The 14,263-nt window shown below is 36.0% G+C and overlaps 1 protein-coding gene across 3 annotated transcripts in view; it reads left to right on the top strand.

Moving 5' to 3' along the window:
• Positions 1 to 14,263, top strand: part of LOC117343095 (SCO-spondin-like) — a 54,754-nt gene that overhangs the window by 15,796 nt on the left and 24,695 nt on the right. For all 3 annotated transcript variants that reach the window (XM_033905393.1, XM_033905394.1, XM_033905395.1), the window contains exons 15-25: positions 3,026 to 3,358; positions 3,760 to 3,918; positions 4,432 to 4,675; positions 4,823 to 5,075; positions 6,003 to 6,201; positions 6,991 to 7,082; positions 7,243 to 7,292; positions 8,013 to 8,363; positions 9,152 to 9,357; positions 11,277 to 11,416; positions 13,988 to 14,097. In XM_033905393.1, coding sequence (XP_033761284.1) covers positions 3,026 to 3,358; positions 3,760 to 3,918; positions 4,432 to 4,675; positions 4,823 to 5,075; positions 6,003 to 6,201; positions 6,991 to 7,082; positions 7,243 to 7,292; positions 8,013 to 8,363; positions 9,152 to 9,357; positions 11,277 to 11,416; positions 13,988 to 14,097 — 2,137 coding nt within the window. The remainder of the gene's footprint in view (positions 1 to 3,025; positions 3,359 to 3,759; positions 3,919 to 4,431; positions 4,676 to 4,822; positions 5,076 to 6,002; positions 6,202 to 6,990; positions 7,083 to 7,242; positions 7,293 to 8,012; positions 8,364 to 9,151; positions 9,358 to 11,276; positions 11,417 to 13,987; positions 14,098 to 14,263) is intronic.

Raw genomic sequence — 14,263 nt, forward strand, 5'->3', positions numbered from 1 at the left:
TGAAGCTTTTACAACTGCAGCTTAATCCTGGTTATTTGATTGGTCGAAATTTAGATATCGTCCGATTTTTATTAAATTTGGTATGTAGGTATATCATAGGATAACAGTCACATTTTGTGATTCGGTTTCATAATTCAACAAAATGGCCGCCATTTCCTGGCGTCTGACTGGTCGAAGTTTAAATATTGTCCGATTTTGATACAAAATTGTAAATAGGTGTTTAAGGGGACTGTGAATTTAACCGCATTGTTTTGCCTTAAAAAACTACAAGGAGGCACTTGATATCCCCCAAATGTTATTTTGGGACTTAATATATCCTCCACAACAAAATGGGTTGGGGAGGGGTATACTGGAATCAGCCTGTGTGTATGTTTGTTTGTCGTCCGCAAATATTGTGTAGGACAAGTTCTCGTAAACTTGGAATACGATTTCATTGAACGTCATACAAACATAAAAGTATGGGACTTCGATTCTTCGAAATTTGGAAGCCTTGGTAACTGGTCACTATGAACACTATGTTTTCCTATAAAGGGCAATAACACTCAGTAATTTGACTAATTTTATTCAGCCATTGTGAAATTGTGTTACTAGACAAAGCCTATAATTGGACAGAGAAATTAGTTGTTTCCGAAATTAAAACCATGGCAACGCCTTTCTGGTTTCTGAATTTAGATATTTACAGAGGTATAAGGTGATGCTGAGCATCACTGTATAGGTTTTGGTGACATGACAACCAAGCAGAAGCGCGAATTGTCTTTTATTGATCTTAAATTAATGACCAAATTTGTGTACAGGGGGATTAGGGGACGCCAACCATCACTGAGTAGGCTTAGTGGCCATGCCAACCATGCTGAAGCAAATATTGGAATCTTATTGGTTGAAATTTACATACTGATCCATTTCAAATTTGATATTTAGGTTGATAAGGGATACCGAATATATATTGGTCTCTAATGAGTTAGGTTATGACGAATAATAATAGTAATTAGAGTCAGGCTAGAACACTAGGCTAATTAGTGTCAGGCTATGACCGTATGACCATTAGAGTCAGGCTATGACAGTATGGTCATTAGAGTCAGGCTAGAACACTAGGGTAATTAGAGTCAGGCTATGACCGTATGATCATTAGAGTCAGACTATGACAGTATGGTCATTAGAGTCAGGCTATGACAGTATGGTCATTAGAGTCATGCTATGACAGTATGGTCATTAGAGTCAGGCTAGAACACTAGGGTAATTAGAGTCAGGCTATGACCGTATGATCATTAGAGTCAGGCTATGACAGTATGGTCATTAGAGCCAGACTATGACAGTATGGTCATTAGAGTCAGGCTATGACAGTATGGTCATTAGAGTCAGGCTATGACAGTATGGTCATTAGAGTCAGGCTATGACAGTATGGTCATTAGAGTCAGGCTATGACCGTATGATCATTAGAGTCAGGCTAGAACACTAGGGTAATTAGAGTCAGGCTAGAACACTAGGGTAATTAGAGTCAGGCTATGACAGTATGGTCATTGGAGTCAGGCTATGACAGTATGGTCATTAGAGTCAGGCTATGACAGTATGGTCATTAGAGTCAGGCTATGACAGTATGGTCATTAGAGTCAGGCTATTACAGTATGGTCATTAGAGTCAGGCTATGACAGTAGGGTCATTAGAGTCAGGCTATGACAGTATGGTCATTAGAGTCATGCTATGACAGTATGGTCATTAGAGTCAGGCTAGAACACTAGGGTAATTAGAGTCAGGCTATGACCGTATGATCATTAGAGTCAGGCTATGACAGTATGGTCATTAGAGCCAGACTATGACAGTATGGTCATTGGAGTCAGGCTATGACAGTAGGGTCATTAGAGTCAGGCTATGACAGTATGGTCATTAGAGTCAGGCTATGACAGTATGGTCATTAGAGTCAGGCTATGACAGTATGGTCATTAGAGTCAGGCTATGACAGTATGGTCATTAGAGTCAGGCTATGACAGTAGGGTCATTAGAGTCAGGCTATGACAGTATGGTCATTAGAGTCAGGCTATTACAGTATGGTCATTAGAGTCAGGCTATGACAGTAGGGTCATTAGAGTCAGGCTATGACAGTATGGTCATTAGAGTCAGGCTATGACAGTATGGTCATTAGAGTCAGGCTATGACAGTAGGGTCATTAGAGTCAGGCTATGACAGTATGGTCATTAGAGTCAGGCTATTACAGTATGGTCATTAGAGTCAGGCTATGACAGTAGGGTCATTAGAGTCAGGCTATGACAGTATGGTCATTAGAGTCAGGCTATGACAGTATGGTCATTAGAGTCAGGCTATGACAGTATGGTCATTGGAGTCAGGCTATGACAATAGGGTCATTAGAGTCAGGCTATGACAGTATGGTCATTGGAGTCAGGCTATGACAATAGGGTCATTAGAGCCAGGCTATGACAATAGGGTCATGCAAGAAGACAAACTCATATTTGTTTATCATTTTTGGCTTGTTACACTATGTGTCCAGAACATAAAATCAAGTAGGAAAAAATACTGCTCTTTGTTTGGTACTTCAAGTAACTTACCTGAAGCCGTAGTACCGGTGTACGAAATGTCAGTAATATGCTGCACACTATTATGATCTGCATTGGATGCATGATAATTTCTTCGATACCAGGTTTTTAGGTTGAAAACGCGCGTATGTATTGCCTAGCAATTTCTAGAGTTGTATACAAGTTGTGGCATCCTGCTTAAAACAGTAGACCGCGATTATCACTAAGTTTCGTCGGAAATATGCAGGCAATCCCACCCCACCAGCTAAGTACCAGTCATATTTGTTTTCTCTGTCAACAGCAACTCTCTAACCAAAGTCCAGTTAGTTATATACATTGCATAGTTGCCTGTAAAACTCAAAGTTTATATGGAAACCAGTCAATAGAACAAATAAAAAAGTCAATAAATCGTTTTGATTTGTATGATGACTAATCAATATGAAACTGAAATGTCTGGTGACATGGAACGTATAGTACTCTCAACATCACATGCTTTTCAGCCAAGAGATCCAGAAGGGAGTAGCAGAACTGATTTAACTGTGCAAGTTAAATTCGACACCTGTCCAACAACGAGTCCCCAGAAGGGACGACACTGTATGACATCAGTGGTTATCAAATACAAATCAACCAAAGTGGAGATCCGACGGGACGAAATATCCGTAAATGGTCAACTATTAAACAACAGACCAGGTTTGTTTAAGTATTTCTCTAACGACCTGGTTATCGAACAAGCAACAACAATGATGATATCAGTGAGGGGATTTGGATATAATATCTTCTACAATGGACGAACAGAATTGATCGTGCGTCTGGAACGTCTATATGAAAAACAGGTAACTACTCATTTATAATGTTATTATTTAATCAATGTCTTGAATAAAACCCACTAGCTCGTTCTCTATTCGATTAAAAATGATAATAATAATGATGATAAAAAAAAGTTCTCAGGACTTCCATTGTTAATAATTAGTCATGGAATTTATAAGTAACTTAATTCAGGGATGAACATTTCTAGGAAAAGCACAGACAAAAATATCATGCGATGGTAACTTGCTTTTATCTAGTTTTTTTATTCAAAAACATAGTCTTTATCACTGATATCTTTATCTGCTGTCATGTTTACTTATTACATGTATTAACAAGGTATTGGTATGAAAGATGAATTCAGTGTATTTCGGATATCTATATTTCAATTGCGTAAAATATTAATATAATACATAATTCTTGTTTTAAGGTGCTTGGATTATTCGGAAATTATGACGGTGTTACTGCAAACGATTTTGAAACACAACACGGAAGCATTGAGGCAAAGGGTTATGAATTTGCGCATGGGTATAAAGACTGTTTGGACCCATCAAAGGAATATCACCACCCTTGTGACGATATATCAAAGGTACTGTGCTGGTAATCAATGAAATAATCATTTTTGAAAGTCGATATAATCGAATTGTTAAGCGCAATGGCATAGAGGGATCATGAATATCTCTTATTTATATAATCGTAGTTATTTTACATATAAGTTGTTTTACCGTAAACATAATATTTATATCTGACAGCGATTTACATACTTGGGGTCGAAAACAACTGGACTAAAAATCAAATTTAGATAAAATCTGTTCAGCAGTGGTCAAGAAAATACAATATACCAGTCGGCCGATGGATAACCCATCTTCCATGTTTTTAGGGTACTTTAATTTTTCTTCTACAACTGATTGAAGCAAAGACAATCGTCGTAAATAAGTGATCGTTGGCAAAGGAATCAATTTTTGTGACCAAGACTGGCTAAGGACCTTGCTACCTTTTCATAGTTTATATTTTATATCATTTGATATATAAAGACCCTTTATCGCTTAAGTACAGATTGATTGAACTATCATATTGTTATTGCACATCATTTATATTTCAGAGAAAAGAGGCCGAAAATAAGTGCAAGCCACTCGTTGATCACACAATGTTTAGTAAATGCAGTGATCATGAAGCTGCGAGTGTGTTTTACTCTCAATGCATTGAGGATTACTGTGCTAGCAAAAGCCAAGAAGCTAACAATACAGTCTGTGCTACCATCGAAGCTTTTGCACTGATGTGCACCAACAAAGACGATCACAGCGCAGTGAACTGGCTTTCGGATACAACATTAGCCGAGATGTGTGGTATGCTTATTGACAAATAATATATTCATAATTTTCTTTTGGAGATTCATAAAAAAACATTTTAAGACATTTATACACTTTTTATGCGTATTTACTGGGAATGAAACACACCTTAGAATGCACAATCACTTTATTTTTCTTGTTCAGGTGGTTATGCAGTATGTCAAGGTGGAAGTGTCTATACTGCCTGCGCTAGTATATGTGAAGGGTCATGTCGTGATGTTCAAGTCAGTGATTCCACATGTATGGAAATGTGTATGCCAGGATGTGTATGTCCAGAAGGCCAACTCTTGAGTGAATCGAATGTTTGCGTCGATATCGAAGAGTGTGGATGCTTTGACAAGTATTCATCCACATATAAAGATGCCAATGTAATGACCATTCAAGGCTGCACCAACTGGTAAGCATTTTCTTGTCAATATTCTGATTTACGATATATGCAATATTGTCTCAAGATTCATTCCGATAGACTCGTTGTATCTTCAATCATAACCATTGCACCAAATGCGAACGTGAAAACCTTGACAGATCTATTCTTGTAATAAAAAGATCCTCTTAATTTTCAAATTTATGTGAACTTTCCGGATTTACTTGACGATTGCAAACAACTTGGATGGCCCAGTGTACAATTTATATTGACCCAGTTTAAAATATTGTATACCATTCAATACACTATTGCTCAAATAATGTAAGTTAAACTTTTATAACATAAAGATTTATGTTTTATGAAGATGGAAGCGGGATAATGCTACATTTACTTTGGGACTGTTATTATGTAAAGGTCTTTTGATTTTTGCTTTTAAATCAAGCATGGTTTTTAATTAATATTTTACCTTTAATCAGTGCTTTTCGGGGTAAGTGATGCTGGATTAGAATACGAAATAAATCTTTTATTGCTTCTCATACGATTTTTCATTTACTACTGTAATCGAAGGGAGACAGTTCCATCAATTTCCATGGATGAATTATATCTATCCTACTATAAAAATAGAGAAAATTGGTGTACATCTGAAATGTTAAGAAAAAGGGCAAAATCAAAAGTAAAAGGAATTTTATTAATGCAATAAGTGATTAGAGGGTGAAATATAATTCACTATGCACATATTATGGAAACATCATACAAGTGTATTGATATAATAGGACTTAATGATTCTCATATTTGTATATCATTTTCGAATTGATTTGAATACATTAATGTTTCACATGTGACATTTTGCATATATTTTGAACATACGATTACTAAAAATATATATGAGAAAAATGTGTATAAGCACATTAGTATACTGTTATATGAAAATACTCTCAATATTCATGTTCTTTTTGTCAGTACCTGCAAGAACGCGAAATGGGTGTGCGATGATGACCACTGTGATGATACCATATCGTGCCCAAAGAACCAGATCTATAGAAAAAGTTTGACTGCCTGTGAACCGACCTGTGCAACTTTGGGACGTCAAATATCTTGTGCAAATGATTTAACGTATGATGGATGTGCCTGTCCGAAGGATCTGTATCGAACCCCAAACGTATGTCGATATCTTAGAATACTTACAATGTTTCTAATATTTATTGGTAATTATTAAGCCCATTGAAGGCAAGCTCTTCACCGCGGCATCCAGGCTACATTCCTCTGCTCATAGCTATTTCGCCAATATATAAGACTAGAAAACATAAAAATGATCCTTTTTATGGATGGAGTGTTACTAATAATTCTTATGTCATCATAATCAAAATGATTGAAAAAATAATATGAACAACATATATAACAAAACAGCTCCCAAAAAACATTAAAAAAAACAAAAAAAAACAAAAAAAACACCAGTCATATATATGTACATTTAGTATGCTTTTAAAGCATAGGCAAACATTCTATGCATTTTTCATACCAACATTAGCCTCATCACAGTGTGTAGTGATGTTGGGGAACACAAAACAACAGGTAATACTCTCCACCGTCGGAGTTTTGCTTCTTCTCGTATTCTTTTAATAAACGCGATCAATATAGTATATACATAACAACATTGGCTTATGAAATTCTCCATGAATCGCAATAGATTTAATAGTTGGGTGCTTTAAAAGAAAAAAAATCATAATGTAAATATAAGGAATTAAATTTATTTTTTCAACATTAATGAGGTCATAACAACATTGGTTTTCTTCACATATTTGCCATGAATCGCAATAGATCAATCGCTAATGCGATTAATAGAATATGTCAAGAAGCCTATGTTGTAATGACCTCGTGAATGTTGAAATAATAAATTTCATTCCATAAGAGGTTGGCATTTACACGTTATTTTATACATTGTTTCCAGGGAACTTGTGTCACAAAGGATCAGTGTCCATGCCCACTTCATGGTGAATACTATAGTCCAGGTGCTACATTCGAAGAATCCTGCAAGACATAGTTAGTATATTATTTTTTCTATTAATCGATATTCCTATCTGATTAGATCTTCTATGCCGAATCCTAATAAAACAGCAAATTATTGCCATGAAAGAAACAATGGTGTGTCATACACAACTTTTGAATTATCTTGAATTATCATATTGTTGTTTCATTGCAGTCGCTGTAAAGACACACAATGGAGTATCATAGCGAAGGAAGATTGTCCAGGTAAAAATTACCATGACCTTAGATGTATATAATAATGTGAATACGAAAATATTGATACGTTATATTTGTTTGCTTTACAGATATTTTTATTTAACATTTACATGTCACACAGATTACATTGCCAAGGCAATCTGACAAGCGTTGACTGCTATATTTACATCTCTGTCTTCCCTTTAATAAATACATTATTGATTTTCTCCCATTTCCCTGTATGTTTATTTGAAAGAATAACCATAATAACGCAATTGTTTTAATTGGAATCATCGCTGCGTTTGATTCAGCCCTAGTACGATGCGAAGCATTTTCGTGACGTTGATAAATATTGTGTAAGACTCATGTGATATAGACTGCATCGTTACGCTAATAGATGCAGGTAATAATGATTGAGGAAATCGAAGACTGTGGCACCAAATGATTATTTGAAAGTTTGCTGAGGAGCAGCAATAGTTGTGAAAGCGCTAGAAAGGCCGTCGTTAAGTTTTGTTTGTTTATTGTTATATCCACCTATACACGAACGTTTATATATATATCTATATATATATAAAAGCTGTTGGAAACTTTATGATGCATTTTAATTATAATTTTGCTGTACTATATCTAAATATATCTAGGAAGGTCGGATGACACCATGGTAAAAGTTTCACCTTTGTATTGAAAGATGTCAATATCTTCTTTTATACAATATATCACTTAATCAAATATGATTTATGTCTATTGTAGCTGTGTGTTGGGCGTCCGGTGACCCTCATTACCACACATTTGACCAAAACCACTATAATTTCCAAGGAGACTGTTCATACACATTGGCGAGGGAAAAGAATGGCGATACGTTTGATATAACAGCGGAAAACATTGGATGCGGAAGTAATGGTGTCACGTGTACAAAATCAGTAGAGCTGACTGTAAAAGGTGGTTTGGTGGTATCGTTGGTCAGAGGATCACTCGTGAAAGTCGGTGATACAACTGTGAACGGCCTACGCTACAAAACATCCAGTATCGATGTAATTGTAGAGTCACCATGGGTCCGAGTAATCATTCCGGATCAAGACGTTTCCTTGCTGTGGGATAATGGTAAGCCACGTATATAATAATTTAAGGAAAAAACTGATAAGGTGGCCGATATGTGTATATAAACTTATGTACAACGTATATTGACTGGGTTCCTGTGAGACTCATATCACGTGATTCAAATTACAAATATGGCTGCAAAATGTCTTGAAACTATGTGTATAGTCAAGTTTAATCCCCAATTGTATATTTCGGTCTAAGGAGTAACCATGTAGCTGATACATATTTGGTGTATGTCCAAGCGGTGGCATATAGGCAAGGTGCCTCGACACGCACTTGTATTTGTCATGTATGCTTACTTCTACTTTTCATGTTATGAATTATATTAAATATTATTTGTGACTTGATTATTCATACGTAGCAACACGGAACCCTTTTCTAGAACTGTGCCTATATGCTGATTGAGGTAAACGTTATGTGTCTGCGATGATTGACATATTTCGAAATAAAGGTTTCCCCTAAAAGCATGTTTGACTGAGTTTAGACGCAACTCTGAAATACATATATACACATGGATATGTATGCTTTGATCAACTGAATTATCGGCATTTCCTTACTTTGAGCGTACACTATCGGTTATTATGTTATCTTTAACTAGTTTTTTTCACATGTCTCTGATAAAAAAAACAAAAACAAAAAAGCAAAAATGAGAATTCCGCACCGATCATTTCCTGAATGTATGCCTTTTGTCAGCCTTGTTTACTTATACAGAGAATACCTTACATTTTCCAAAATTATGTATTTCTATTACAGCACTGTTAACTTATTTCGTGTCTTGCCTTTTTTCACAGGCACAAGGGTATATATTTACCTGGGATCCCAATGGCGGGAGAGAGTGGAGGGTCTGTGTGGAAATTACGATGGGATCGATAATAATGATTATCAATCTCAGAATGGCATGAACACGCAGGACGTCACTGAATTTGCTAATTCGTGGAAAACCAGTAGCGCATGTGCAGATGTAGTGAATGATAAGGGGGATTTGTTGCCTTGTCAGGTCAGTGGTATGGCATCACACACACTAATTCGAGTCATTCACTAAAAAAGCAAAGATTGAAAAAACTTTAGAATTAACCAAAATTTTTTTAGAATTAAACAATCATCAATTTCCAAACTTATTTGAATATAAATGTTTTTTATACCCGGTTTTAAAACTGATAGAAAATTGTTAGTATAATCTAATAATGGTAATCTGTATAAGTTTAGTTTAAACTGTTTAAAGTCCTTTTAACAGTAAAGCTAATTTTAGGGACGGCCTCGGCTGTGTACCACATGCATGCGTATGGAGACCTTTTTAGTAGTATTTATTATTGATAAATATACTGAAACGAAAAAGAAACGCAACTTCAAATTGTAGGTTTAATAAAATAATACTTGTGAGCATTATGTTTAAATTTCATATGTAATAGTTAATATTGAATATTGATGTAACATCCTTTAAATGTTTAGAGATTTTTAAGAACAGGTCACTTTGCTAGAAGGTCATGATTGGTAGTACCCTACGTGAATCCAAGTTGAAATGGCAGCAGTTTTGAAACCGTGCCCTAATATCGTGTGTGTCCTCCTCGAACAGTTATCACATCTCTAATTCTTTGTTGCATTGAGTTCATCAGGGCATTGACTTTCCGTATTGGAATGTTATTCCATTCTTGGACGAGTGCATTTGCTAACTGAGGGAGGGTATTTGGGGGGTTACGGCGATTTCGAATTCTTCTGTCTAATTCATCCCACCAATGCTCGATTGGGGACAGGTCGGGGCTATATGGAGGCCAATCTATAGGAACAATGTTCTGTGTCGCAAGAAAGTCTCTACAGACTCTTGCAACGTGTGGTCTCGCGTTATCTTGCTGAAAGGTTAGATGATGCTGCCTAACAAACGGCACAACATGGGGCCTAAGGATCTCATCCCGATAGCGTACGGCCGTTAAATTCCCATTGACTATCACCAAAGGCGTCTTCAAACCATGGGAGATTCCCGCCCAAACCATAACTGATCCACCCCCAAATCGGTCGTGTTCCAAAACACAGGCGTCAGCAAAACGTTCGCCTCGACGCCGGTACACACGTTGACGGCCATCTGCTCGAAATAACGTGAATCGAGATTCATCGGTGAAGAGCATAGACCTCCAACGTCTCATAGGAAAACGTCTGGGCATATGTGCCGTTGCCCATTGCATACGACGTGCTCGACGTTGCGGTGTTAGTGGTAAACCAACGTACTGTCGCCTTGCACGCAAATTAGCCTCACGCAGTCTGTTGATCACTGTTTGGGGATGAATTCGACGGTTATGATTACCAATCGTATTCCTTGCCGTTTCAGCGGCCGTTAATCTCCTGTTACGCAGGTGTGCCAACCTAAGAACCCGGTCTTGACGTCGCGACGTTACGCGTGGACGTCCTGATCTCGGCTGGTCATCGACTCTTCCTGTTGCGTTAAGACGTGAAACTAATCGACTAATAGTCGATTTGTGAACTCTGAATTGTCGAGCGACGTGAAGTTGCGTGTTCCCTGCCAGAAGCATCGCTATAGCACGTCCTCTATCAACCTTTGATAACCGTGGCATAATTGTAAAAGGAATTATTGTTTGCAAAAGTATTGGCGATGATGTGGCTCAATGTTAGTGATGAATTGATACTGGTTTGAATGAAAAAAGAACGCATATGTTTGTACAGGCACGGTTTTTGATGTTTTTACCGCGCCGGAAGTGCATAGGTCTCTAGTCACACTTGGGTGATTTTGAAGATTGGTATGGGTGTTAGGCAGGGTGCATGTTTATTTCCGCGATTTTTATACAGATATGTATATTTAATACAAAATTAATCACAATTTTCCATGTTGCGTTTCTTTTTCGTTTCAGTATATAATTAAATCATCTAAATTTGTTACATAAATTCAAAACGTCATACTTTTAACAGGGTAGCCAGAGCATTCGCGCTTCCTGGGCCGAAGAGTCATGCAAAGTGATTCGGGAAGGACCGCTTTTCGAAAAATGTCGACAACACTCTAATATAGAAGCAGAAGAAATGTATCAAGATTGTTTGACCGATGCTTGCAGGTGATTTATTTTATCTTAACTCTTGATGTAAAAAAACATCAGTAGAATACATTCTTTTTCTTTGTTGGCTTCTTTAGTAATCATGAGCATTAAGAAATCCAGACATGGCTATTGTGAGATACTTTTGCTCAACGGATTCTGGATCACTGTTTCATATAAAATTACTATAGATAACGGGAAATGTCATATCGATAACGAGAAATAACATGTAGACATTTTTATATTTCTCGTTATAGAGATAACGAAAAATGTTATATAGATAGCTAGAAATGTTATATAGATAGCTGGAAATGTTTTATAAATAACTAGGTAACGAGAAATATTATATAGATAACGAGAAATGTTTTGTAGATAGCAAGAAATGTTATATAGATAACGAAAATGTTATATAGATAACGAGAAATGTTATGTAGATAACGAAAATTTTATATAGATAACGAGAAATGTTATATCGATAACGAGAAATATTATATAGATAACGAGAAATGTTATATAGATAACTAGAAAAGTTATATAGAAAACGAGAAATGTTAAATTAATAACTAGAAAAGTTATATAGATAACGAGAAGTGTCATATAGATAACGATACATTATATAGATAGCTAGAAATGTTATATAGACAGCGAGAAATGTTATATACATAACGAGATATGGTATATAGATAGCAAGAAATAAATATTGTATAGATTACGAGTAATATATGCATTCAAACATAGTCATCTAAGCTCTTTTGTACCGTGCAATTTTCTAGTTACAAATACTGTAAAATACTGTTAATTATTTTTTGGTAGTAAGAACACTTGAAAATGTGTGCAATATTTGCATAAGAGGCAAAAGTAAAATTAACTGCTAAAAGAAACCTCAAAAGAAAACATTCCTTGATTTTTGAAAGTTATTGTGGGTAACAATATGGCCTATCTCTAATGAAAACTGCTGTATACATTTGTTACCCGTTTGATTTAATGCAATGTGACCTTGACTAAAAGGTGGAAAAAATCAATGCCTCGCAAGGCTTTTGCTCAGAAAAACAATAACATCTCTAGTTGATTAGATGTTACACAACCCGACGTGTACATACACACTACACGTTCGCATACACTTTGATGTTAAATGGTAACAAATACATTTTACGACGTGTTCATCTGTACAGTTATGTTTCAAGCATCTTTTTTGATCACTCGTGTTTTGTTATTAAACTACGAAAAACCTAATGTGTTAGAAAATACAGACGTGCAAGGTCATTATTTACATTAAATTTCATGCAGAAAATCTGTCATTGTGTGGTTTTGTAATCGCCTCCCCGCGAAATGATGCTACGTGTAGAATATACGATACCGCATTATGTCCCTTTTTTTAAACCTTCCCGCGACGAGTTGCCGAGGGGAACTACGTAATTACGTAGGAACGTAAGCACATACGTGATAAATTTTCCCGAACCATAACTTTCAAACCATGCATGATAATTTTACAGTCATTAACCTTTTCCGTAGCATAACTTTCAAACCATGCATGATAATTTCATCAAATTCCATACACATCAAGACCACATTGTGGCCGAGTGCAGTGTGTCCGAACCATAACTCTTGCTACCATTTTCACAGAGTTATTCATCTTTGTGAAAAAAATCTCATTACAAAAAAAAATCTTACATCAAGTATTACTACAGAGGATATCATAATGCAGCATCCAAGAAACGTTTCTTTTGCTTCGGTTTTCACACTTAGGATTACACATCTATTCCTCTTTGTGGAGGATATGAAAACGGAGTGCAATATACAGAGTTGGGTTTGCAGGTTATTGCAGATTATTTCAAACAACCACTGAAATACAAAATTTTCATCTTTATATCATTTTTTGACTTTACTTGAAAATCAGTACAATGATGACATATGCATCACGGAGTGCTAAATAATACCACTTTCATTGATATCACCATATATGTTCACATATTTTCTTTCACACCAGGAGTTCAAATACAAATACAAATGCAGTTGAGTATCAATTTGTTTTTAATAAAACACAATGACATATGCAGCATGGAGTCCTGATAAATTGTTTGATTAATTGTCTGAGGGATACATAATATCATTTCATTGATGTCACCATATATGTTCACATCTTTTCTTTCACAACAAGAGTTCAAATACAAATACAAATGCAGTTGAGTATCAAATTGTTATTGATAAAACAGATCACATTCCACTTGTGTCAGCCTGTTCAATTCATAATTCACGTTCATCGTTAGATTTGCCGCGAGGTGGTTAGTGTCGTCCCGCGATACCTTGTTATACGTATACGTACCCAGGAGGATGCTTAATCTTTCAATTAAATATATTATGCTCCCTGCCGATGACATAAGAGCAACGCATACATATTTTAGTATCCTGTTAAAATTCTTGATATTCATATCTTATTGTAAACTCAATAATTCGCATTCAGGTGCTTACTTAATACCCCGACGTACCAAAAGATAAGAAGTCTGAAAATAAGTCTCAGGAGTGAGGCAATTAACCAATATTTACTATAGTGCAATACTACGACATTATATAGTCCTATTTTTATACCAACAGCTGTGATAAAGGTGGTGACTGCGAATGTTTGTGTACAGCGATCGCCAGTTTTGCAGAGTTATGCAATGCCGAGGGCGTACATGTTAAATGGAGAACACCTCGATTTTGTCGTAAGTATTATATTTAGGAATGTGACAGGAACGTCTCAATTGTGTCACACGTGAAGTACATACTTCTTGTTTACAATTTTGATAAACATTTAACACATATTTAAATAACACAGTTACTTTTACTTATTCAAACTCGCATTAGATATTTCACCGCTTCGAATTCTCA

The sequence above is a fragment of the Pecten maximus genome, chromosome 15 (assembly GCF_902652985.1).
Source record: "Pecten maximus chromosome 15, xPecMax1.1, whole genome shotgun sequence".
Lineage (NCBI taxonomy): Eukaryota > Metazoa > Mollusca > Bivalvia > Pectinida > Pectinidae > Pecten > Pecten maximus.